Source organism: Tachyglossus aculeatus, chromosome 9, assembly GCF_015852505.1.
Source record: "Tachyglossus aculeatus isolate mTacAcu1 chromosome 9, mTacAcu1.pri, whole genome shotgun sequence".
Taxonomy (NCBI): domain Eukaryota; kingdom Metazoa; phylum Chordata; class Mammalia; order Monotremata; family Tachyglossidae; genus Tachyglossus; species Tachyglossus aculeatus.
In genome coordinates this window covers 54994000-55021098 of record NC_052074.1, presented here as the reverse complement: position 1 = coordinate 55021098, position 27099 = coordinate 54994000, and the positions used below count along the sequence as shown (strand labels likewise).

The 27099-nt window shown below is 40.4% G+C and overlaps 1 protein-coding gene across 1 annotated transcript in view; it reads left to right on the top strand.

Annotated features, from left to right (window-relative positions):
- SLC25A12 (solute carrier family 25 member 12) overlaps positions 1–27099 on the top strand; it is a 78633-nt gene that overhangs the window by 39458 nt on the left and 12076 nt on the right. Inside the window, exons 9-13 of the mRNA XM_038751669.1 lie at positions 1671–1755; positions 11616–11697; positions 13091–13249; positions 18290–18342; positions 18618–18698. Coding sequence (XP_038607597.1) covers positions 1671–1755; positions 11616–11697; positions 13091–13249; positions 18290–18342; positions 18618–18698 — 460 coding nt within the window. The remainder of the gene's footprint in view (positions 1–1670; positions 1756–11615; positions 11698–13090; positions 13250–18289; positions 18343–18617; positions 18699–27099) is intronic.

The window sequence follows — 27099 nt, the reverse complement described above, 5'->3', positions numbered from 1 at the left end:
CTTTTTTTCATCTTAGCATGGGATAAGGGCAACCTTCTGGACTATGTGAATCCTGTAGTCCTGCAGTATTCATCTCCATTACATTCTGAGTCACCCAAGAAGTCCATGAAGCCTACAAAAGTCAATACTTTGCTCTGAGCAGATGGGAGGAGGGTCAGTCCACTTTCCCCGTGAGAACCCAGTGAAAGTCTTGATAAGGATCAAGCGAGAATTGAAATAGGTTGAAAGTAGAACCATCATGGCATAGTGGTTGAACTGAAGAAAGCAGGAAGGGGCATTGATGATGATGGTATTTGTTAAGTGCTTACTATGTGCCAAGCACTGTTCTAAGCGCTGGGGTAGATACAAGGTAATCAAGTTGTCCCATCTGGGGCTCACAGTCTTAATCCCCATTTTACCGATGAGGTAACTGAGGCACAGAGAAGTGAAGTGATTTGCCCAAAGTAACCCAGCTCATAAATGGCGGAGCCGGGATTCGAACCCACAACCTGCGACTCTCAAGCCCATGCTCTTTCATCTGTACAATAGGGAAGCATCATCATAACAATTTGTCTGTGGAAAGTTAAATGGGTTTAGAGAGAAGTGAGACTCAGCTTCTGGAGCAAGACGATATGTGTTGAAGACTCTTGAAATACTTTTGGCTCGTAGGAACTACCGATGCTAGTCAGTTTTGTATTTATTAGCATCATTTTTTCCAGAGTCTTTCAGACAATATATCATTACTTCTTATGGTAAAATAATAATATTAATGACATTTATTAAGTGCTTACTATATGCAAAGCACTGTTCTAAGCACTTGGGGAGGTTACAAGGTGATCAGGTTGTCCCATGGGGGGCTCACAATCTTAATCCCCATTTTACAGATGAGGTAACTGAGGCACAGAGAAGTGAAGTGACTTGCCCAGAGTCACACAGCTGACAAGTGGCGGAGCTAGGACTTGAACCCATGACCTCTGACTCCAAAGCCCGCGCTCTTTCCACTGAGCCACGCTGGTTAACAGAAAAGAAGGCACAGAGAGGTTAAGCAGTGAGACTCAGGTATCCCTTTCCTGAGGCAGTAGGTTTGTTTTTTGGAAAGCATTTCTCTAGTCAAGTCGAATGTAAAACTGGAAGCTAAATTTGTCAGGGAATGTCTTATGCAGCTAAAACAAATGTTTTTAGAGCAAGAATTGGGAACTGTATTGTGTTAGGGAATTTTAATTTTTGGAATATGCTCCTTTAGCTTGTTTCCAATGCTGCTGGAGAATGAAAACCTCCAGAGAAAGGGCTCTGAACTCTTGAGTCCTAAACATATGTTGTTTTGTCTGAAGTTCAATTGCATATGTAAAATGTTGACCCCTTCAAACTCCTGATGGTTGAGCAGGTGGCCATTGTGCTCTTACAGTCCAGTCTCTTGTGCGCTAGCTGTAATGATGAAGGGCAATGTTCAGATTGCTTAAGTATAGAGCAGTGTGAGGGAGGAGGAGATGAACAAATTTGCTGCTTAAGTTGCCAGCTGCGCTTGCCTGACTACCCATTCTGAGACTCACTCAAATCCAGTCCAGAGTTCTGCACATAGCAGATATGTAATAAGCCCACATTTAGTTCTTATAGAAGAAAGGAGGTATTTCTTGGGGTACATTGCTATTTAATCTTAACAATTATTCTTCCTCCCCTGTTCTTGCCTGAAGGCGTTTGACTTTGGCAGATATTGAGAGAATAGCCCCGTTGGCTGAAGGTGCCTTGCCTTACAACCTGGCAGAACTTCAGAGGCAGGTAGGAGGAATCTCATAAATTCAGTCATCGTAAGTGCTAAAATAGCAAGCAGAATGATGGCATACATCTTTGGAATGTTTGTTATGTAAATTAATTCAATTTCACATTACTGGGTTTTCACTTATTTCAGACCCTGAAGATGATATGCCTCCCTTTGTCCCTCCACCTTATGCAATAAAAATTCCCACAAGCAAACCTGATTTTTTTGCAGGGGAGGGGGTGGTCGGGAGGGCTCAGCTCATTAAAATGAGAGGAAATGCGGGCACAATACTTACAGAGGATAAGTCTTTCTAGAATTAGCAATCTCTTTTTTTCCTTTTGGCTATCTAGTCATGTTTAAAGGTTAATGTTATTAAATTCAGTTTGTATAATATAGGTGACATTTATGGGATATCGCTTTTGTGTGAAACATCCTTGTGGGAAACAAATCCTTCACCAGAGGTGAACTTTGTGGATTTCAACCCCCAAAAAGAAACTCTTGATAAACTCTCTATGCCTGTAGTATTATTTACAGAACTTAACCTTTTGGCTTTTATATTTCTTGTACTTCGCACAGAGTTTTGCGTAAGAATGAAAAACAAATCGTCTGAATCCTAAAAATATTGCAGATTTGCCACCTCCTGCCTTAAAAACCTTAATTCAGAAGGATGAATTAAGGGTTGGGGAGGAAGGTAATATGGGGAGAAGAAGAAAGGAAGAGAGAGAAAGAAATGAATACAAGTTATACTCAAGACAGATCACTGTCACATAGAGGAAAAATCTGATGTGTACAGACAGATTTGATGTGTTCCCTCATTACTCACTGAATTTTTATAAAATCATTATCAGTCCATTTCCGTCAATGAATGGAAAAATCCAAGCCCATTCATTCATTCAATCGTATTTATTGAGCGCTTACTGTGTGCAGAGCACTGTACTAAGCGCTTGGGAAGTACAAGTCGGCAACATATAGAGACGGTCCCTACCCAACAGCGGGCTCACAGTCTAGAAGGGGGAGACAGAGAACAAAACAAAACATGTGGACAGGTGACAAGTCATCAGAATAAATAGAAATAAAGCTAGATGCACATCATTAACAAAATAAATAGAATAGTAAATATGTACAAGTAAAATAAATAGAGTAATAAATCTGTACAAACATATATACAGGTGCTGTGGGGAGGGGAAGGAGGTAGGGCGGGGGGGATGGAGAGGAGGAGAGGAAAAAGGGGGCTCAGTCTGGGAAGGCCTCCCAGACGAGGTGAGCTCTCAGTATTCATTCATTCAGTCGTATTTAGGTGAGCTTAATTGTCTTAATCATTGTTCAGTGTAATTGTTGAACAAGGAATATTGTTGTCATTGTTGTTGGTTTTGTTTTTTTTCAAAATAATGGAAAATCCTTTTAAAATCAAAAGCAATTTCCCTTCCCTCACTGCTGTTACCCTACTCCAGTGCCATTACAGCATAGTGGAGTTCCCTGGAGGTCTGGTAAGTGTGTTGCAATTTCTGACACCTCAAGTTTACAAGCCTTATATCAATCATTGGTATTTTTTGAGGGCTTTAAGCGCAGAGCACTGTTGTAAGCATTTGGGAGAGTATAATACAAGAGAATTAGCAGACACATTCCCTGCTCATAATGAATTTACATCTTAGTATCAGGGAAGTGATGCAACTGCTGTTTCTGGTGTGAATTAATGCCTGAAGTCAGATTCAGAGATAATTTCTTGCATCTCATGGTCATCACCAATAAGATTGGGAGATTTTATTTTGGAGATTTTACTTTGCACTTAATATACCTCATCCTGAAGCACTGAACAAACTCAATAGTAATCTAGTAAACTGAAAGTAATTGGGTCATAAATGATTCTTCAGATGTAAGTTTTGTGGTTCCATGGCTCCTATTATGAACATGGCATAGTGGATAGAGCACAGGCCTGGGAATCAGAAAGTCATGGGTTCTAACTCTGGCTTTACAGCTTGACTGCTGTGTGACATTGGGTAAGTCACTTCTCTGTGCCTGTTACCTCATTTGTAAAATGTGGTTTGAGTTGTGAGCCCCACATGGGACAGGTACTGTGTCCAACCCGATTTGCTTGTATCCACCCCAGCACTTAGTACAGTGCCTGACACATAGTAAGTGCTTAACAAATACCACAATTATTAGTATTATTACAAGATCAACCAAGAGAGTTCAGAATTAAACTGCCATCTCCTATTCCTTATTTCTTTTTAGAGCATGTAGTTTTGAATTTAATGTATTGATACAAAACAGGGCCTGAGCAAAATCAAACTATTTCCAAGTAATTATTCTTTCTTTCATATTTATTGAGGGAAGAAAAAGCTTTTGTGTATTAATAATAATGATAATAATAATTAATATTATTAGGGTATTTGTTAAGTGCTTGCTATATGCCAAGCATTGTTCTAAATGCTGAGGTAGATATAAGGTAATCAGGTTGTCCCACGTGGGGCTCGCAATCTTAATCCCAATTTTACTGATGAAATTTTGAGGCACAGAGAAATCAAGTGGCTTGCCCAAGGTCACAGATAAACAGGTGAGTGGTGGAGCTGGGATTGGATTCCATGTTCTCTGACTCCCAAACCCGTGTTCTTTTTCCACTAAGCCATGCTGCTATTCTGGTTGCCTGTGGAATTGTGTGTCTCAGGCCTACACAGTGCCCTAATCCTTTTCAAAACGCATTACCAGTAGTAGTAGCAGTCATATTGCCGGTGGAGGTGGGGTGTTCTAGGAGAGATGTGTCCATAGAGTCGCTAAGGGTCGGAGACGACTCAACGGCATAAGACAAGACAGTACAATAAGCTGCATTATATTGGGAACTGCTTGGGATATGCTACAGAAGGTCTACAAGTTTATTTTCAGTCCATAGATTTTGATCTGCCCCTGTATATATATTTACCTACACCATCCATTCATCTTCCTAAATAGCCCTACCTGCTTCTATTGCTTTCATTCATTCATTCAGTTGTATTTATTGAGCGCTAACTATGTAAAGAGCACTGTACTAAGCGCTTGGGAGAGTACAGTACAACAATAAACAGACATATTGTCTGCTCCCAATGAGCTTATAAGCCATATCACAAAGCAGGAAATATGATCACCTTCCTGTAGCAGTTTCTTCTGAGTTCACCCTACCAAATGTGGATTCCTAACACCAAAGAGGAGGGGAGAGAAAAGAGTATTTTAACTTTTATATAAGCCTTATACTTGATTTCTCTGGGGCTTTCTGTCCTTGCTTTTGAGAAACCATGCCAAGAGGGGTTACTAGTTTGCCTAGAAGGCAGCAGGATTGCAGGGCTCTCCATCTAGCAGTCATAATCTCTGTAGGCATTTTCTGCTTCGATCTGTTCTCCCCTGACTTGGACCCACTGCCTCCTAGAAGGCAAGTCAAGATGGATCCAAGATGGTATTTTTAGATTAATGCAAAATTTTGAGAATAAGTGGAGTATTTAGAATGTGTGGCTTTATGGAGAATGCCACAGGCATTTTCTTGGCCTGAGATAGTCACAGCATTGGAGTTCTAGCCTTTGCTGGGCTAAGGCCAGAAGTAATTTGACCTCATGGATGCATTTGGGGAGCAGAAGTTTATTTCATTTAGAATCATATTGCTGAAGAAAAGGAACTTGAAATCACCTGGTCTAGCCCTCTGCCCTGAACCAGTGCATGACTATAAATTCTCCGGGACAGACATTTCCTTAAAGAGCTCCAGGGCTGAGGTCTCCACAACCTGCCTGGGTGGCCTATTCCCACGTTTTATCCGTCGCCTTCCAATTGCTCTGCTGTAACTGAAACTCATTTCCTCTTGTTCAGTCAGTGCTCAGAGAGTATGATGAATAACTGATCAGCGTCTTCCCCAGTAAAAACAAAACAAAACAAAAAAAATCACCCCAAAAAAGCTTCATGGTCATTAAGCTAGTCTAAAAGTTTTCTTTAGGCTAAACATCCCTAACTCCTTTCCCCTGTTTTCACAGTTATGATAGCTTCTCTCTCTTTTTTGGATATATCTATGTTTGGGTAGAATTAAGCCCTATTGCAATTCCTTTTGGTTAAAGATTTTTTTTGTATTGTTCTTCTACATCTGAGTATGCACTGCCTAAAAGCAGTAATTTCTTTGTTTCCTCTGAGCTGGCTGCTCTAAGGAAGGAGTAGCACTCTACTGACAAAGACCTTTTTAAAAATCTATTAAGCGGTCAAACCGGCCTCACTCTTCTTAAATTCCTGTAGAACTCTGGGAGAATATGTACAAGAGAAGTCAAAGAAACCACAACTCATTACACTACCAGAATACTTCTCTTAGGAGCAGGCCTGGAATTAAATTTTGCTTTCCATTGACAACTAACTTCATTAGAAAATAACATCCACTAAAGCTGTAACCCCAAGGAAATAAATTCTGCTTCCATTTTTGGTTTATTTGCTAATGGCAGCCTTTGTTTCTTAGTTTTATGTTTTTTCTTTATGCCCTTAATATCTAGGGCATCGTGGTTAATGGGGATGACAGCCAGAATAATATTCTATTTATGAATATTCATGAACTGAAATCCATAGCATTAATTATTTTAATTGACTTACCTGAATACTAGTGAACCAGAAGCTATAGTGATAACCAGTAAATAAAAAAAAACCTCTGGCAACCACATATTGTACATTATCTTCTAAATGCTGTTAACCACATATTGTACATTATCTTCTAAATGCTGTTAATGGAATGGAAGTGACATTTATTTTAGAAGGCATTTGAGTATTTTATAGCTAAGGTTGTTTTAAGTCAAGAATTAAAGCACAGTGCAATCCTTCAGTTTTCATAGGATATTGTGAGGCTTATAGGAAAAAAATGCTTTAAAAGGAGGGGAAAAAAAGAACAAATGTGACTGAAAGCAGGAGAAACCCGCATATGAATAAAATGACAAGTACTTATGTAATTCTTGTTGGGACTTAGAGTTGACATTTATCCATTACATTTATTCTGTAGAATAAGCCTGTCTTGCAGAACTTATATTGCCCAATTCTATCCTAATAGTATAAACCAATATATTTTTATTTTGTGAGGATCTATATTTTTAAGAAAAAAGCTTAGTTGAATAAATTGGGAACAAGTACAAATCATACTCTTTTTACCAATTATGTGGTTTTAGATTTAAGAAAAATTCACTTATGTAGTTGTATTTTTGGAAATTATAAGACCATTATCGATGTGCATTTTTAAAGGAAAGTAGTCATATTTTTATTCACAGCATATTTTAAAGTTGAATGAGGCACTTGTAATTGCTTAGTATTGGGCTGTTCATTTCTGGATAGGTACTGACAATTTGATATCCTATTTATCTCCAAAGTGCAGTTAGGCTATTCCCACCTGGATTTTTATTTTTGAAAGTGAGTGTTTTAAAACTCTGGTATGGCATGTTGGAGGAGCCAGACTAACTAATGATGATGGTCGTCATATGCCACTATGGAATCCTCCAAGCTATTTACATTCCCTCCTGATACAGTTTCTTACAATTTTATTGGTAGAGTGCATAGTAAAAAAAAAACAAAACATTAGTTATCTGGGGGAGTAAAGGCAGCAGATCACATTCCTTTAAGGTAGTTGAAACTCCTTCAAAATGCTGAGTTGATTTTTGAAAAACCTTAAAAAAGCAGATGCCATTAGCAAACAAAAAAGGTTTTGTGAATGTATAAATGAAAAGAAAACCTGAGCAACCCACACATCTGTCTCACAAATACTACTACTACTAATGGTATTTGGTAAGTACTTCCTATGTGCAAGGCACCCTTCTAAGCGCAGGGATAGTTACAAGGTTATCAGGCTGTCCCACGCGGGGCTCACAGTCTTAATCCCCATTTTACAGATGAGGTAACTGAGGCACAGAGAAGTGAAGTGACTTGCCCAAAGTCACACAACTGACAAGTGGTGAAGTTGGGATTCGAACCCATGACCTCTGACTCCAAAGCCTGGGCTCTTTCCACTAAACCACGCTGCTTCTCTGTTGATCCTCATATTAGTTCATCCTCAGTATCCAGAGTGTAATGCTGTATTGATGAGAGCTATCAACAGAAGGTGAATGACTGAAAGACTCTACTGTATACCTAGAGGATTGGCTGTAACCAAAAATAAGCAAAAGCGCTCCTTGTAAAAATCCATGACTGATTCATGTACTGAGAAAGACCTTTCAAGTTGGATATGTTGTTGAGAATTGAGAGCCAGGGAACACTTACAGCAGATTTATATCATTTTAAAATACAGCATGTAGATTTGTGAGACTCCTGCTAGAGATGATGCCCGAGGGATAACAGACTCATTCTGTCAGTCACTTCTGTAATTTCATTTGGTGCCTGTTGCCTTCCTCAAAGTGATGCTGCTGGAACCAGCATCAATAAGAATTTTAGGGCAGATGTAGATCAAAGCTAGATGTAGAAGAGACCTGTAGTGGCCATCTCATCCATCTTCCTCCCTCCAGGCAGGACTGCAGCCTGGACAGCAGAGTTTTGATCCTGTTTTTAAAGACCTCTAAGGAAGATTGTATACCCTTCTTGGGTTACTCCTTTTCTGCCAGGAAGCTGTCCCCTAAATATAACAGGAATTTTTCCTGTCGAGTTTACATCCATTGCCATCTTGTCTGTCAGTGGAAGTAAGACAAAGCTGACCATCACCCATTACTCATAGGTCCATTTTCTCACTTCTTCTGACCTCTGGAGTTATTCAGTGGGTTGAATGGAAATCTTTAGATCTGTTTAACTTGGTCTATTTTGTTCAGACATCTTTCAAAGGAAAAGGAGTCCTTTGGGAAACTACACGCTATCCTCTGTGTTGAAGAAGTTTTATCAGGGGGTTGAAGCAACTCCTTGACCATTAATAACAGTTTTTTAATAGTTGGGGGTCTGTGCCATGCCTAGTGAGATATCTGTAAAAGCTTTTGCCTCCACTATTTTGAGTGCAGATTTTGTAGAGCATGGCAATGGTTAGCCAGAGGACTTTAGCTCATGGTTACACATGAACTTCTTTCCATATGTGCTTAACACCCATAATTTGAAATTATAATACATATCTTTACGTTTCGGTGTATTAAGCATATAGAAAAAGCTGTGCAGATGATGTGAGCCTTTGGTTTTAGGGGGGTGAGTCCTGCTTTGGGTTTTAAATGGCCTAAGAAATGTAGAACTGAAGTGACAGTTTGTATGTCAGTCTCATTTTCTGACTCATTGCATGACCCTGAGCAGTTCCTTTAACCTCCCTCTAATAGGCTCTGTCTTTATGCCGAGAATAATAATAACTTCCTGCTGCAGGTAATGGGAGAATTAATGAGACGATAGTGCAGAAGGATTTCCAACTACTTGGAGAAAGTTCAGCCTGTAAATACATGTATTGTTGTTGAGTGAGTGTTCATATTCTGGAGTATGTTTAAGTTCTTTTCTGTAGTGCTAAAAGCATTCCCTCACCACTGTGTTAGTTTATTATATATGTGCTTTACGGGCTGCTAAGTATATTAATGTTCCTTTCAGAAAACAGGAAACTCTAGCCCATCATTATTAGTCATATTATCATTATTTTTAATAACTCCTGAATGATATTTGAGTGCAGAATCCTGTTACCTTTTGGGTTCCATTTTTTCTGCTGTTCTGCTGAATCAAAAACTGCCTTACAAAAGCTGGCTAAAAGTTACCCTTTTTTTTTTTTTTACTTCAGATTTCCGGAATTTAAAAAAAATCAATGGCTAGTCATTAGTGACATTCTGTGTTTGTATGTATGGATTAAATGTGATGGATTGCTGTGCAGCCATATAGATTATCTCCTCAGGAAAACTATTTCCAGCCAGAGCATTGTGATTGTGGCTGGCTGTGTATTATTTTTTCACTTGTTTATGACAGATTATTCTTTATATTTGTTTAAATTCTATTTTAAATGTAGACGTACATCGTTTTTCACAGTTGGTCTACACTGAAGCCCTTATCCAGTGTACTAGGTTTATAAGAATTGTAAGAGTGCCAATTATAACGCTGAGGCCAATTCTTTGCCAGTTCTTCCAGTACACCCCTGGGAGCAGTAGAAGTAAGAGCAGTCCCTTGACTCGCTCTCTTAGTCTTCATTTGGTTTCCTGCCTCAGGTGGTGTGTTGCTCCCTGGGTGGCAACTATTTTCAGTCCATCACTTTTCATGTGCTTCAGGAATTAGCAGAGATGTGTAGCAGACTAGCACTGACTCTGCTGGTGGCAGTAGCAGTGGGAGCTTGATTCCACTTGCTGGCCCTTGCCCCACCTTTAGCCACCCCATCCTTATGATCCCGCATGACCATGGAGTGTCCTTTGGGTTGGTGCTTGTAGCACCCTGGCTTTTGGGGGTGAGGGGTGTGACATGACAATAAAGAGGAAATCACTCAATCACTCATTCTCTCCCCTTTCTCACTCATTGCCCTCCCCCAGATTGGTTCCAGGTGCCCTATTGCAAAAGAACAGTACATCCCTGCCGTGAAGGGGGAAGAATTGAAATCATTAAAAGTAATAATAGTACCAGAGTATGCTAGACCAGAACTCCCATTTTTACAGGCATTTATTGAACATTAATACTGTGCTAAACCCTGGTTAGAACAAGAACTGTGTGGTGTCATCATAGAGTTATTTCAAATCAAATGTTAGATAGTAAAATATCAGGTATTATTTATTCACCATGAGAAAAATGCCGGGTTTTTTCACTCGTGGATGATTTGAAATCTGTAAGTTAAAAAGTGAATTGCAGCACAGTAACCATATATCAAATAGCTTCAAAGTGTTTACAAGCGTGCCTACCCATAGAATAGATGGACTCATTGAGGCCAGGTGAGATCCATTGCCTGATTCAAGAACACAGAGCTAATCAGTGGTTATTCTTTTGCCTGATATCATCTCTCACTTATGAGAGGCTCTTTTTGGCAAGGATGATTTACTATTGAGTTTTTTTTTTTAATTTTGCTGAGGGTGGGGTTGACTCATTTGTGTCTTTTCTTTGCCTCTCATAGCCATGCCTCTGAATGTTTTAAATAATGCAGCAGATAGCTGATTGTACTGATATTGAGTGTTCAAACCAACTCTTTAGCAGAACTGAGTCTAGTATGGCTCAATGAGGAGAAAAAAAAAGGCCTCAATAACTAAACAAAATTAGGGGGCATTCCTTGTCTAGAAAGTCAAAGGCATTTTGGTTTGGAAATCCAGCTTTCAGTAAAGTAAAATTGCCTTGGTCCCAGTTAGTTTGGATAATCACTATTTTACTGAACTTCCTTCTCTTTGCCAAATGTCATTCAGAACTTTGTTTGCTTGGAAAGTACCCTATAATATGCCTATATTATAAAAGCACCTATATATAGGAAAAGCAAAATACTTAAAATATAAAATGCATTTACTTGCCACTCCTGAATAAATTACTTTTATATTATGTCCACTTGACCTCAGAGGGACTATTAAAGGGCATATTAAGATTTGTATTTGAAAATGCATTACTTAATGTCAATTCAACATGATGCTCTTAGACTTTTTTCCATTCATTCATTCAATCGTATTTATTGAGCGCTTACTGTGTGCAGAGCACTGTACTAAGCACTTCGGAAGTACAAGTTGGCAACACATAGAGACGGTCCCTACCCAACAGCGGGCTCACAGTCTAGAAAGGGGAGACAGACAACAAAACAAAACATATTAGCGAAATAAAATAAATAGAATAGTAAATATGTGCAAGTAAAATAAATCTAGTAATAAATATGTAGTACCAGAAGTGAATTTTTAGCAATTTAAAAAAATCTATGAAAAACAATAGATGTCTTTTCATTTTCCATAAACCTTTTCAAATTTTTGTGGTTTTTTTTTTTTTCTCTTTCCCCCTCCTCCCCCACCCCCCTTAGCATTCTCCTGGACTAGGCAGGTCTGTCTGGCTCCAGATTGCTGAATCTGCTTACAGGTTCACTTTGGGCTCAATTGCTGGAGGTGAGTGACATGTCTGTGTGCTGTTTCAAGCCTGGGTTAATGTAATATTATCTCACTAGACTGGGGCAGATCAGTGGAGGTGCAGTTCATTGTTTCAGAGGGTAAGGACTGGAGGGCTCTGTGAAGTGCTCTTTATTTTTACCTATGATCAGAGGACTTGACATAGTACTGCCGAGGCACCTCTGGCTCCAGACAGTCTTCGGGGCGAAACCTCTATAATGACATAGACCTTCCGGATTCAGTACTTTACTCCCATTAATTATACCCGATGGGGCTGATACCAGGAATGGAAGAAGAAAACCAAAGGGGAATATCAAAGATTTAAGTCCATATCTTAGAAGTGACCTGAAATGTAACCACCTTTAAGATGGCCCATTTTGCATTTTGGTCTCTTTTTCTTTGATTTCTGAAAGCTTGAGATAAGAGGTTACAAAAAGAAAACCACCTCCAATCTGAAATCCCTGTGCTAGATTTTTAATCTCTTTAATACTTGCAGTAGACAGTGTGAAAAATGTGAAGAAGCTTTTGCTTTTCTCAGGACACCACACAAAAATGAGCAGGTATGATTAAATGCCTGTGATTTTCAAAACAAGCTGGGATGATGAGACAGATTTTCCTCTCTTGGGCCCTGTTTAAAAGATTGAAAGAATTATATGGTTGGCAGCAACTGGCAGTGGTTAATGTAATGAATTTATGCCAAATACTGAGAAAGTAAAGAAAAGAATACTAATATTAGGCAAGACCTGGCTAGTTGTTAGGGCTAAAATATACCAGGGTTTTGCTTCTGAATTCTGATGTATGCAAGAAGAGAAATGCTAGAGTCTGCGTGCGCATGTGTGTGTGTACACGCACGCCCCTGGTTTGAAGCAGTTACCTGCTAGTGGATGCAGTTCATTAGTACTTCTTCGAATGTGGTGGCTGAATGTAATAAAGTATCTTCTGCCAAAAAGCATCAGTTAAATAAACACAAGAATTACAGCCACTTGTGTGTGTGTCTGTGTATATATCTTTAAAGGCAATCAACACTGGGTTTTAAGAACTAAACAGAGTTTAAAGAGAAACTGAAATATTGCACTTAATAGTCTTTTCATGAAAGAAAACTTGTGTTAATGAATCTGACGTTGTTAGTCTGTTTCTTAATTTAAGTTCGTAAAATATGAAAGAGCACTCTTGGCAGTTATTTTGTGAAGCAGCTTGTGCAGAGCATATATTTATGGATGAAGATAATCTGTTATCCTTCAGCTGGGTTTGGATAGGGAAGTAATATACCCACATTGCTGGGGGAATGATTATTGTGTTTTATCTTCTGTTCCTTGAGTCTGGATTTAATTTCGTTGGATTCTTTCAGCTTAATTGTGTTGCTCCTTAAATCCATGGATTGTTCTCTTCTTAGCTGTGGGAGCCACTGCGGTGTACCCCATAGACCTGGTGAAGACTCGTATGCAAAATCAGCGTGGCACTGGTTCTGTGGTAGGGGAACTGATGTATAAAAACAGCTTCGACTGTTTTAAGAAAGTTCTGCGTTACGAAGGTTTCTTTGGTCTCTACAGAGGTAAGCACATGAACCCCGTAGATCGATTGGCCACTGGTGCTAAGAGATTTTTCTTCCCCATCAACAGCATCAACTCCTTTCACACCTTAGGGAAAACCAAACCAGATTCAGGCCCAGTGAGAACAAGTGCACATCTGTCTTTTGTTCCTCATTCTTCTGCTTCCCTTGATCTTGCTGGCTGCTAGCAACATAGTCTGGGAATAAGACCTTCATTTCCTCCTCTTCTCCTTAAATCCTAATCCTGTGTTTGTGACAACATGGATTCTGTGGCTATGGATGTGGGGATCTTAAAAACAAAGGCTTATTTCTTCAGATGGAAAATGAGCCTCAGGGCCAAATGAACAACTGAGTAACAGTGTTGGTTTTTTTTTCTGAAGGATATAAGAGGCAGAAAAATTTCTGAGAAATAAGAGCAAGACCGATTTTGGTCTCAAATATGTTATTGAACTTTTCTGTCAACTATTTGTACCCATATATGGTGTAGGATCTGTAGTTGAGGTACATATCATAAGCAGGTAGCCCTGAAAATCCTAGCTGCCCTTTCTGTCATAGCCGTGGATTACTTTGTTTTTTTGCTGTTTTGTCATTTAAATGTGTATGTATATGTACATTTATATTAAAGACCTTTGAGTGTTTAAGGATACTTTTCTAAAAGCAAAAGATTCAAAAGTTGATCAAATTGGGTTATTAACACAAAAGTTCCTGTCTTCAATGCCTTTGTCAAATGGACTTCTGTCCTAGTGTTTTCACAACTATCTCCCTAGAATATTTTGCTGTGTAGATTGTTTTTTTTTTCCTACTGGTGCGTGAGATGGAGGTTATTGCCACTGGAGATCCTACCCAAGGAGGCTTTAAGCAGCCTTCTAGGTATCAAGGAGGTAAAGCAAAGAAGTTTCTCACACTGGAGACTCCAGAAGAATTCCAGACTGACCCTGATTTAAAAGAGTATATTGATCAGGTTTCTGGAGTTGTAGTCCATTCTTTCTTGCAGGAACTTGTTTCTCTTTTAGAAAGTATTGGACTTGAGTTTGAGTGTTTTCTCATTAGAATTTAGCATTTTGTTCTGGAGGGAGATTATTTTATAATCCCCCCAGGCGCCACTTAGGAGTCTTTGCAAACCCTCCTTGCCAGCTCAGGTCCTGGGTAGGGTAGAGGGTTTACAGGCTGCAGTGTTTACAGAAGCATTCCCGTCTCTCCTCAGGTCAATTATGTACTCTAGCCAACTGGCTTAGAACCTCCTCAAAGGCAGATAGACTGGGCCTTGCACCGTTTGTGCAAGTGCAAGCATGAGAACACATGGTACTATTAATTCAGATAATTTGGTCTGAAGGTGAGGGCCACTTTGGACAGCAAACACAAGACTCTATGCTGCCCAGATCATTGTCCTAAAAAGTTGTTCAGTCCACATCTCCTCAATCCTCAGAAACCTCCAGTGGCTGCCCATCCACCTCCGCATCAAACAGGGACGCCTCACCATCAGCTTTAAGGCATTCAATCGACCAGCCCTCTCCTACTTTCCCTTGCTGATTTCCCACTACAACCCAACCCTCAGACCTGGCTCCCCTAACACCAGTCAGCTCACTGTTCCTTGATCTCACCTGTTCCACCTCCTACCCAATGCCCATGTCCTCCCTGTGACCTGTAACTCACTCCCTGCTCATATTTGACAGAGCACCATTCTCCTCACCTTCAAAACCCTCTTAAAATTACAGCTTCTCCAAGGGGCTTTCCCTGTTGCCATCTTTCTTTTTTTAAGGTATTTGTTAAATTTTTATTATGGGCGAGGCATTGTAATAAGTGCTGGGGTAGATTAAAGATAATTAGGTTGGATACAGTCTGTGTTTCACATGGGGCGCCTAGTCTTAATCTCCATTTTACAGATGAGGTAACTGAGCCACAGTGCCTCACACAGCAGACAAGTGGTGGAGCTGGGATTAGAACTCAGGTCCTCTAACGCCCAGGCCCATGCTCTTTCCAGTAGGCCAAACCCTCACCTCAATGTTGCCTATAAATTTGGATCGGTACCCTTTAAGAACTTGATATTCACTCCACTCCTAGCTCCACCGCACTTAAGTACACTTCTCTCTACTCTCCCTTTAGTATTTATTTTAATGTCTGTCTCTCCCTTTAGACTGTAAGCTCCTTGTGGACAGGGAGCATGGCTTCCAACTTCATTGTATGGTGCTCTCCCAAGTGCTCTAGTACAGTATATGCCATTGATTGATTGATTGGATATTTCTGAACTAACACTAAAACCCAAATCCCAGCACTCTGAAATCTGGTTTCCAGTCAATCAATGGAATGATATTTATTGAGTGCTTACACTGTGCTAAGTACTTTGGAGAGTGCAGTACAATAGAGTTAGTAGACATGGTCCCTGCCCTCATAATGCCATTTTTACACCTTGATCTGTTAGAACATGCAGGATCCTGGGTTCTCTAAAGTGCAGCAACATTTCAGAGAGCATTGTCCCTGTATTTAGCCACAGAGAAAAAGCAGTGGGAGATGTGCATGTTTTCAAGGAGTTTGAGTTTTGTGGCCCAGTAGAGCGAGTGAGTCCTTATATGTGTGTGTTTAGTAGTGCAGAGCTGGATTTTCTTTTAAAGGAGGGGGATCAGAGGCTTTAGGCAGGAAGACAAGTGAGGCCTAAGGGGAAGAGCCAGGGGTCTGAGAGTCAGAGAACCTGTGTTTTAATTCCGGCTCCATCCTTGTCTGCTCTGTGACCTTGGGCAAGTCACTTAACTTCTCTGTTCCTCAGTTACCTCATCTCTAATATGCGGATTAAAGCCATGAGCCCCGTGTGAGACAGGGACTATGTCCAACCTGATTATTTTGTACCTTCCCCACCACTTAGTTGAGTGCCTGGCCCATGTCAGTGCCTAACAAAAACCATTTTTTTTTAAAAAAAAGGCACCCTTTCTTTCTTTCCTTTTTATCTTCAGTCTTTCTGTAAATGTAATAAATGTAATAACTGGCCTTCAGCATAGTAAACCTGTAAATTGCAGCTAGAAGGGACTATGCTGTAAGAAATCTAGGTACTGAATACATTAGCAACTGAGCTTCCTGAGTATCTACTTACTGAGAGTTTCCTTTTGGGACTTAATGTCAGTTAAATGGGCCAGGTGGCAAGAGGTACATCTTTGGCTTTCTTTAAGATCTGTACTGATACAAATCAATTTTTAAAATGAGAGATTAGTTTTAAGGAGTAGCCCTATGAATCTTGTGTAGTATACTGTGATTGTTAAGATTATCATATAGCACATAAAATTGGTCTGTCATTCTGTCAAGTGATTGACAAAACTATTGGCAGATGAGCCCAAGATTTTTCACAAGATAGAAAAGGGAGTGAAATGGTTTGAATCAATATTTTATGAAAATTCTGTGCATTTTTATTCAATCAACTTGTAGAACAAACATGGGCTGCTATGATTGAACAGAAGTTAACTGAGAAGTAATAGGTGCAGATAATCTTGAGTTTTAGGAAGTTAAGACTGCCATCTACTGATTTATTTTTTTAAATCATCGTACTCCTTAAAAGTTTGGTGCAGATTATGTATTTGTCATTGATAATTCAGTTTGACTGACAGTAGCTAGTATGTAAGATTACTTGCTGGCTCTCGACCCATAAAAAAATAAATCATTCAGCAAGGTCTTCAGAGCTGGCTTAAGATCAGAAGTGAGGGTGCAAATGTACACACTCATACAGAGCCACACACACGTGCCCATCATCTTCCCCTGCCCCCCGTGGAATGAATTGTAGGGTAGAAAACATTTATTGGTAGCATCTTTAAAAACGAATTCCAAAAGTTTGGGTAAACCACATATTTTAGAAAATTGAGCCCCATGAGTACCTGCAGATGTTAAATCGTTGGTTTTCTTGTTCCAGACTCTGGCCAGCACATGAAAATTTAACCACCCAAGAAACGTCATGCCAGTTGGGATTTTGGACAGAGACTTATGTTTTTGTTTTTAAGAATCAGGAATGTTACTCCACTACATTTTCTCCCTCTAGCGTTTTGCTTGGTTGTAACCCAGTTAATTCTCATACTTTGAGTTTATTAATTGGGCAGAGGGAAAATGGGGTGAGTTACTGTTATACAATACCCAGTATCAATATCCTATTAAATCAATAACATTCAACCATAATGGCTCTGTGTATTAGATATTTTCAAAGCCTACAACTTTTGCTTAAGAATTTACCTTTACTAAAACATGTCTTTGTGTCCCACTGCAACTTATTGTAACGGGTGAGATTTTTAAAAAATTATACAGAAGAGTAACGAAGTTCCTTGGCAGTGGGGTGGAAATGCTTATTTGTTCATTTACACGCTTTTGGGGGTAGATAATACAGCCAAGTTTTATAGGAAATTTACTTAGGAAAAGGATTTCTTACCCCATGAGAAAATGAACCATTTTATGAATTATAAGTTCAGTAAAACCTCATGAATTCAGATAATGCTAATTTAGAATGTGGGATTTGGCTGAGATGTTTATGTACAGTTCTATGAAAAATAGCATTACTCTAGAAACCCACCCAGGGGCTGCTCTAGGAAGAGAGATAAACACAAGGAAGCAGTTACAAAACACACTAATGAAAAGGTTGTAGAGAAAGGCAGGAAGGGTAGTTGAAAGTCTGAACATGGCAGCTGATGAAAATTTTTAAATGTGAGCCCTGAATTCTCTAGAGAGAGAGAGAGGTTTGTGGGTATGCACGCATCATGCTCTTGCTTATACAAAAGAGAAAGCTCAGGTTGAAAATGTATCCTACTTCTTTATTTAAAAAAAAAACACTTTTGCAATTTGGAGTTATGTCAGATTTAAATTGGTCTTTTCAACTCCCAGTAGTTTTGCATTTAAATGATTTTTACTGAGGTAGTGATGTTGCATCCATATGTCAGCGTTTCCAGGTTGAGCGGTCGTTTTTACCAAACCAGACTTCCTATTGTATAATTTTTGCAGAAGCCTATAGTGTTCAAGTGGATAAATGTGCCTCGATCTGCTCAAAACCTATGTTCTTCATAATTTCATCTGTTTCCCTAGGTCTGGTGCCTCAACTTATAGGTGTTGCCCCTGAAAAGGCCATCAAGCTGACTGTAAGTACCTTTCTCCATGAGACCGTGGATTAGCAAAATTGGTTTACGTTCAGATTTTTATTAAGAAGTTGGGCCTCAACTGCTGAGATTCACATGTTTGTTAAAGGCAGGGTGGGGACTTTATTGCACAAGTTTGCTTTTACCAGCTTCAACTTTTGCCATAAAATGAGTCCTTTGTTGATTCTGCAAACAATTGTATGCATGTGAAGTGGAAAGCCTAGGGGTGGTGGAGTGGGTGGGCCATGTTAACTTTCTAACCTGATCTTTTTGATTAGGTTAATGATTTCGTCCGAGACAAATTCACCAAGAGAGATGGTTCCATTCCGCTCTTTGCAGAAGTCCTGGCTGGAGGTTGTGTAAGTGTGAATCACGGGCCATTGCTCCCCATGGCCTCCCTACACCCTCCCCCACTTTAAAAATAACATGGAAGGGAAACTTATCCATGCTGACAGCTGGCCAGGTTCTCTGTCAGCCAAGGCTCCCCTATTCACTGAGAATGGTCGTCGCTTTCATTGGAGAAGCTAGTTGTATTTGAGCATTAAGGAAGGGTGGGAGGACCGTGGTCCGTCACTTCTTCCAGCTTGCTGAAATGACTCTCAGAGCTGGTGTTAAAAAAAGCTTGTGTTCTCATCCCTCCTTCCTAAATGTCACAGAGGCTGGAAGGGAAGAAGAGACTCTTGCTTGATCTGAAGTAGTACACTTGCACCGACTAGTACCTTTATTTGCCAATTACTACTTTTTGGGGGTCAAATGGAGTAGGTAACTGCAGCATTATTTTTCTTTATTGAAAAAAATAAAATCTCCTTCAGCATGAGCTATAGTTTCAACATCCTTGATTGAGAGTTACAGATCACCCTGGCACTAGAAAGAAAGGTAAGACTAAGCAAGGCTGAAGGCCTGTTAGCCATGACTACACAAGGCCAGGGTTTTTTGGCAGGTCATTTTTTCTGGAGCAAAATCCATGGTTAAGGTGAATCTGCAAGGTAAGTATAGCCCGTAGGGGTTAGGATGTGCAGACAGAGTGACACTTTTGAAGCCACGTTGTATCACCAAGCTGTGATCCAAGAACTCCGAGCTGCCTCTGTTGTTGATCTTTGGGAATCCCCAGAGTCCAGAAGGGCGGGTGGGCACTAGAGAGTGGCTTCCATTACTATTGCCAGGGCAGCTAAACTCCAGGGCTAGTGAGGAGATTCATGTGCAGATCTAATCTCCTTGCAAAAATACCCTTTGTTCTGGAGCTCAGCCAATTTCTACTTCACTGGGCTGACTGTGGCAATTGGAATGTAGCAAGTGTCTCTCTGGGTAGCTGACTAATGAGTTTTTATCACTTTGAACACCCAACGAGACTCCAAATGAGTGTTTGTGCCTGTCATAAGTGTGTTCCTTCTTGGCTCAGATCACAAACTCCTTGTGGGCATCGGCTGTCTTTCATTTTTCTCTGTAAATTCTCCAGATACCAGGTTCATCATTTTGCACAGTGAAGGTGCTCAAGGAATAATTTTGGTCATGCACACATGGCCACTATTGGATTTGGTCATGGGAATGAAGACACCTTAAGTTTGCAGGGCAGTTTCACTTGTGGGACTGCTGCCCCATTTGGTAGCATTATGGTGTGTTTTAGAGTCGTTTTAGGCTTTCTCCTAGGGAATCCTAATAACTTCCAGTTGAGCATCTGCAGCCAGAATAAAACCTCCTCAGCTGGCTGTGAAGTCTGGGGTGATGCTGTTGATGACCCCTGCAAGCTTTGACTTGGAGAGGATGCCCTCGAGGGTGAGCAAGAAGGACTGTTTTTGGTTCTCTCTGATTAGGTTTGGCAGCACGGCACATGCCTGATCCCTCACCTGTCAGCCACCAAATTTCCCGTGCAGGGAAAGTGGCTGGCCCTATTGTTTGAGCGGGGCAAAACCACCTCCATCACCAAATAACACTTCACTGAAGGACGAGTTATATGGGTAGCTCCAAAATCAGGCAGTGCATGAATTGAGTTTCTTAGGGTTCCTCCCCCCCAGCCCCTTGCCTCCTCACTGGAACACTGTAATTATCTTTTCCTTAACAAGAGAGTACTTGCAAGGCATAAAATGTTTGTTTTCTGTGGCTTTAGTTTCCATTTGGTTAGGAAGTGCTTTGGCCTATTTTACCACAAGCAGAATCTTTTTTAAGCATTTTCCAGACATCCTGCAAAGGGGTGATCTCTTTGTCTCAGGTTGCTAATTATCTTCCTCTTAGGGTTTGGGAAATGAATGCATAGACAATCTAGCCCGCACAGCTAACTCATTCCAACTTGAGGTGAGAAACTGACTGACAAGTGAATTAGGTGGTTGAAACACAACCGGTTTATCATGTAAGTTGCCTTGTTTTATGCAGGCTGTTTCTTTTCAGGAGGGACCCGTGCACAGGCTGGGGCTTGGGGAAGCTGGAAGTTCAAAGTGAAGCCTGGGGTGCTTTGAGGGATATTTTGACACTCTAAATCCCTTCCCGAAGCATGCTTCATTCTCTAGGGATCTAATGCTTTAATTGTCTTTGATTGGTCCTAACCTGAAATTGGCGGGGCACCTCCTGGTCATGTTGAGGAGAGTTTGAGAGGCAACAGTCTCTTCCCGCCTCACCCGGAATTATTGCCGTCTTGTGTTTTGAGTTGGTGATGACGTAAGAGAGGGATGGCTCCGGAGTGGTGTGGTTGAGTGCTGCCAGTGAAGCCAGCCACCGACACAAAGGGCGATGTGTGCAGCAACTCTAAAAATAGCCCAATTACCATTCTTAAATGGTAGCTAATACAGATTAATCTGAGAGAGATGGAGCAAGGGGAATCAGATCCTCGGGGAGTTGCCCTGGCCCTGCGAGGAGCTCTGTGGCAGTGGCCCTGTGATTCGCAGGGCCCTTGGAGAAATCTGGTGCAGGTCACTGCCAAAATACAAATTTAGAGAAAGGGTCCCCTTCCCTCTTGTAGGTACGACCTGGTGCAATATAGAGCTGCAGATTCAAAGGCTCCTTAAAAGTGTCTGATTGCTGTGATGATTCCCTTCCATGCAGGTTTTGACTTTGCTCGACTCCAATGTGTCGGGTTTAAAAGGCGTTCCTTTGTTTTCGAAAACAAAGGGAATCAAGCATAATAAAAGGTCTTGTGTTAAGGTTTGGCGTAAATAGCCACTCTAAAACCAGAATCCCAGCACATCAGTCAGCTTCGCTGTTTGTTTTTCCATCCACACCCGCTTGGCCTCCTGCCCTGGTAAAATCTTTCAGGAGGCTAGTTGGAGAGCAGGTGGGTGAGGAGCTGCTTAGTTCCCTCAAGTGGCCTGGCCTAGTGGAAAGAGCAGAGAAGGGAGCCAGGAGACCTGGGTTCCAATCCCAACTCTGCCACTTACTCGCCCATTGTGTGGCCTTTGGCAAGACACTTACTTTCCGTGTACCTCAGTTTTCTCTTCTGTAAAATGTTGATCAAATGCCTGTTCTCCCTCCCCCTTAGATTGCAGGCCCCCTGTGGGGCAGGAAGTGTGCCTCACCTGATCATGTTTACCCAAGTGTTTACCAGTGTTTAACCGATACCATGATTATTAATCAATCAGTAGCATTTATTGGGTGCTTACTGTTTGCAGAGCACTGTACTAAGTATTTGGTAGAGTACAGTCGGTAGACACTATCCTTAGTCACAAGGAACTTGTAGTCTAGAGGGGGAGACCAGCGTTAAAGGGAATTCCAGATAGGGAAAATGTGAGCGTAATAATAATATTAATAATAATGATGGCATTTATTAAGCGCTTACTATGTGCAAAACACTGTTCTAACCCTGGGGAGTTTACAAGGTGATCAGGTTGTCTCACGGGGGCTCACAGTCTTAATCCCCATTTTACAGATGAGGTAACTGAGGCGCAGAGAAGTTGTGACTTGGCCAAAGTCACACAGCTAATTGGTGGAGTGGGATTTGAACCCATGACCTCTGACTCCAAAGCCCATGCTCTTTCCACTGAGCCACGCTGCTTTTCCCAAGCAGCGTATTGGGAAGCAGCTTGGCTCAGTGGAAGGAGCCCGGGCTTGGGAGTCAGAGGTCATGAGTTCTAATCCTGACACTCCGTCACTTGTCAGCTGTATGACTTTGGGCAGAGTCACTTAACTTCTCTGTGCCTGTTGCCTCATCCTTAAAATGGGGATTAAGACTGTGAGCCTCACGTGGTACAATCTGATTACCTTGTATTTACCCCAGTGCTTAGAACAGTGTACATAGTAATCGCTTTACAAATACCATTATTATTATTGTTATTATTATTATCTGTACATAAGTGCTGTGGGGCTTAGTGTGGTGTGAATATCAAGTCCTGAAAGGATACAGATCCAAGTGCATAAGTGGCACGGGAGGAAGGGCAAATACGGCAAATGAGGGCTTAGGGAAGGCCTCTTGGGAGAGAGATGATTTTAGTAGGGTTTTAAAAATGGGGAGAGTGGTGATCTGTTGGATGTGAAGGGGAAGGGAATTCCAGACTGAGAACAAAGGTTCAACAGTGAAATGGATGAGATCTAGGTTCAGTGAGTAGGTACAGTTACTATCTTTATTACAATTTATTATATGTATATATATTATTTATTATAATTTCCTTCTGTCCATGAGCCGGAGGTTAGATATTAGGTGGTTGCCCGTTTGGCCTAGCGGATAGAGCATGGGTTTGGGAGTCAGAGGCCTAAGTCCCAGTCCCATCTCTGCCACTTGCCTGCTTTGTGAGCTTGAGGAATTCACCTGACTTCTCTGTCCCTCAGTTTCCTCATCTGTAAAATGGGGATTAAATATCTGTTCTCCGTTGTACTTTGCTCCATGTGGGGCAGGGACTGTGTCTGATCTGATTATCTTCTACCTACCCTGGCATTTAGTTCAGTGCTTGGCACATAGTAAGTGGTTAACAGGTACCACAATTATTACTCTTGTTTAGTTTCTCATAGCTTCCCCAGACCGAGCCTCTTGATGGTTTAACCTGTTAGACATCAGTAATTCAGAATATTCTTTTCTTCCTAAGACCACCAAATGCTCTTTTACTATATGTACAGCATTTCGATTTCTCTACAGTCATAATTCATAGGGACAGATGTGTTGATTGAGACTGTGAGCCAGTCTGATTTGCTTGTATCCACCCCAGCGTTTAAGTACATTACCTGACACATAGTAAGTACTTAACAAATACCACAGTTATTATTAGACACCGCCACTGCTTACGTATGTGAATTGAGTTGCAGGTATAGGTGAGGTGAGTCAGCAGGGGGTTGTGAGATGAGGAATGTAATTTCCTTTTAAACACTGAAGCTTCCCGTGGCCAAATCAGATCAGGAGGAAAGGGATGGATTCCTGCACATAGCTGTTTCTTCTAATTTCTGGTCTCCAACAGCTTCACCCACCTGTAGCCTTGAAGAGAGCCAGGTGTGTAGTTGAGTCAGTGAAGAACAAGAAGTAGGGATGTTTTCAAAGATATTTCTATTTTGGTGTAACAGAGGCTCTGGGGTGCAGTGCCAGCTGGAGAATCCGGAGGCTCAAGTGGTTGCTGTAAATTGTTGGGCAACAGTGAGCAAGCAAGCTCATAACCTCTCTGTACCTTAGTTTTTCCATTTCAATCAATCAATCAATCGTATTTATTGAGCGCTTACTGTGTGCAGAGCACTGTATTAAGCGCTTGGGAAGTACAAGTTGGCAACATGTAGAGACAGTTCCTACCCAACAGTGGGCTCACAGTCTAAAAGGGGGAGACAGAGAACAAAACCAAACATACTAACAAAATAAAATGAATAGAATAGATATGTACAGGTAAAATAAATAAATAGAGTAATAAATAAGTACAAACATATATACATATAAATATGGCTATATAATATTAATATAATATTATTAATAATTATTATTATAATTATTAAATGGGGGTAACAATTCTTGTCTCTTTCCACCTCAAAGATTATGTGAGAATAGTAATGTGTACTTCATAAATACTGGGAAATGCTATTATTCTGATTGTCTAGGCATATGTAGCTAATTTTGTTCATAGCATAAGTTCATGCCTGCGAGTAGGCTCCTTGTGGAGTCAGCTTGCAGTGCTCAGAAACTAGGACTGTTCATTATCAGTTTAGTCCTTCTGACCCGAGCACTTTTAAGATCCTCATTTACCTTGGGGGAGCATTTTCCTGATCTGCAAAGGCTACAGAAAGCAGTAGCTTCCTTTCCTTAGGGCGCATCTGTAGCCGTTGGTATTGCATATGTCGATAGTACACCCCACACAGTATATATAATTTGGTAGGGTCGATCTTCACTGCTAATTGGGTTGCCTTTGTCAGTATTTTGATCCTAAAATATATCAATTTTGTGTGCAGTTTTGAAGAGATTGTGGGAACGCTGAGTAAATTGCGGTTGGATTTTTACTTTCAGGGTGCATCATTTCCATGCTGAGGTCAGGTACTTTGTTTTTTGGACTGTTTTGGGGTTTTCATTTTGGTGTGGGGCGTTTTCTTCCTCCTTTGAATTATTACTCGGATTCAGCGTTTTCAAGCCCAGTTTTGTAGCTGGTGGGAAACAGTTTCAGTCCGACAGGCAACAATTCAAAGTAGGAAATAGAGGGAACTCTGGGTAAGCAAGTCTTCCTCCCTTTGTGGAATATGCCCCTGGGGTGGGATTGAAAGGGCAGGAGGTCTAATGTTGCAGGGTCATCTGTTGTTGTCCCCCCCCCAGCCGCTGGCAGGTCGGGAGGAGTTTGTGACTGGATCTCAATCTGCATCTTTTCTCTCATAACCTTTGCTGTCAGATTTTGTTGGTTCACTTTCTCATTTGGTGGGTTTTATTTCATGTGACACACAGGTTAAATAGAAGCTTTTATTCCGGCCATTTCTGTTGCATATGAATAACCTCTCTTTAGACTCAAATTTTTGAGGTATCTTTTTTAATTTAATAGAACAAAGACATGCCCATGTTAAATAAAAAGTAATCAGCCAATTTTAATAGTATGTTCATTTTTTTTTCCAAAAATCTACTGTGCACATGTAGATGCCTAATAACGTTTGTTTTATTATGACAATGATTAAATTTAGCAATTTGGAACCAATTAGCCAATTGGAGAAAAGGCTATCCAATTTCACTATAGGTATTAAGCATATCAAAACATAAAGAAATCACAATGATAACTTTCCACATGGCAGTTTAAGAATTCTGTAGCTGCAGATCAACAGGCCTAAATTTTTATTTTGCTCTATTCTAGATAATGTGGGTTAGAATACTTCAGGTAATTGGCATTTTACTGGTGGGATCAGATCTTTCTAATCTACTGAACTTGCTGGGCCACATTATACATGTGAGATCTGATCCTTTTTTCACTATAGTTATCACAGGAACGTAATAAGTCACTGGTATTGCAGAGTCATCAGCACATCTGAAGAAATGATCAGAGAATGAAGCTGAAGTCGTTGGCTTACATTTTTCTCTGTACTATAAAACTTTGAGAAGTTTTAACCAAGTTACAGGAGTTGCTTTTTTTAATGCTTACTGTATTTCAATTTTTAAAAATCACAACCAAATTTATAGAGTGTAAAATACTCTCATATCCCCTTAGATTTCAGAGGAACCAAAGAAATACGTAAACGTATACATTCATTTATGTACATCGTATTTAGTTTTGTGTGCATCCAACATATTGTGGTATAACAATAGGGTAGGCAAACATGTATTTGCCCTTGACCCTAATAACAATACTCTCTTAGGGTTGAGCTCTCCTTGTGTTTTTTTATGGAAATTTTGAACCTTTGCATTCAGAGTAACTTAGTGATTTAAAAGAGGAATGAAAACGTCAGTAGAAATAGGAATATTTTCTGAATCGAGTTTTTGTCATGGTGGTGAGGCTACTGGGTTGTTATTCCCTTCTCTGCAGGATATTATGATTTATAAATGATTAAAAAATAAAAGAACTTCACATTTACTAAAACAATATACCCTCAGTTAATGAGTGGTTACAAAGAGTCTGAAATTGTCTAGTAGTAGCATAACATATTTTCAGTATTATAATCCGTAGTTATAATTTTTTAAATCTGCTTTGGAAGATGATGAGCATTTTGCCCTAGATTGATTCTGCCACCGTTATTTACAGAAGAAACTTTGAGGTAGTCCATAAACTTTTTCAATCGGCTTGGCTTTAATAACAAGTGCTTAGTACAGTCCAAACGCTTAGTTCAGTGCTCTGCACACAGTAAGCGCTCAATAAATGCGAACGAACGAATGAATCTGAAGAGCAGTTGTGTAGATTATCATTTTAATATCAATCAATCAATCGTATTTATTGAGCGCTTACTATGTGCAGAGCACTGTACTAAGCGCTTGGGAAGTACAAATTGGCAACACATAGAGACAGTCCCTACCCAACAGTGGGCTCACAGTCTAAAAGGGGGAGACAGAGAACAGAACCAAACATACCAACGAAATAAAATAAATAGGATAGAAATGTACAAGTAAAATAAATAAATAAATAAATAAATAGAGTAATAAATATGTACAACCATATATACATATATACAGGTGCTGTGGGGAAGGGAAGGAGGTAAGATGGGGGGATGGAGAGGGGGACGAGGGGGAGAGGAGGGAAGGGGCTCAGTCTGGGATATAATATACTCTGTCCCTTGGCAGTCTTTTAAAAAATATTGTGTATTTCAGTTGAAACACTGAAATGCTTCTTCCTGTGGGGCAGCAGATTAAGAAAAAAAAAGAAAAACACCCCAGGGAAATTGTGATGCAATTGTAAGTCAGGAGTTTGT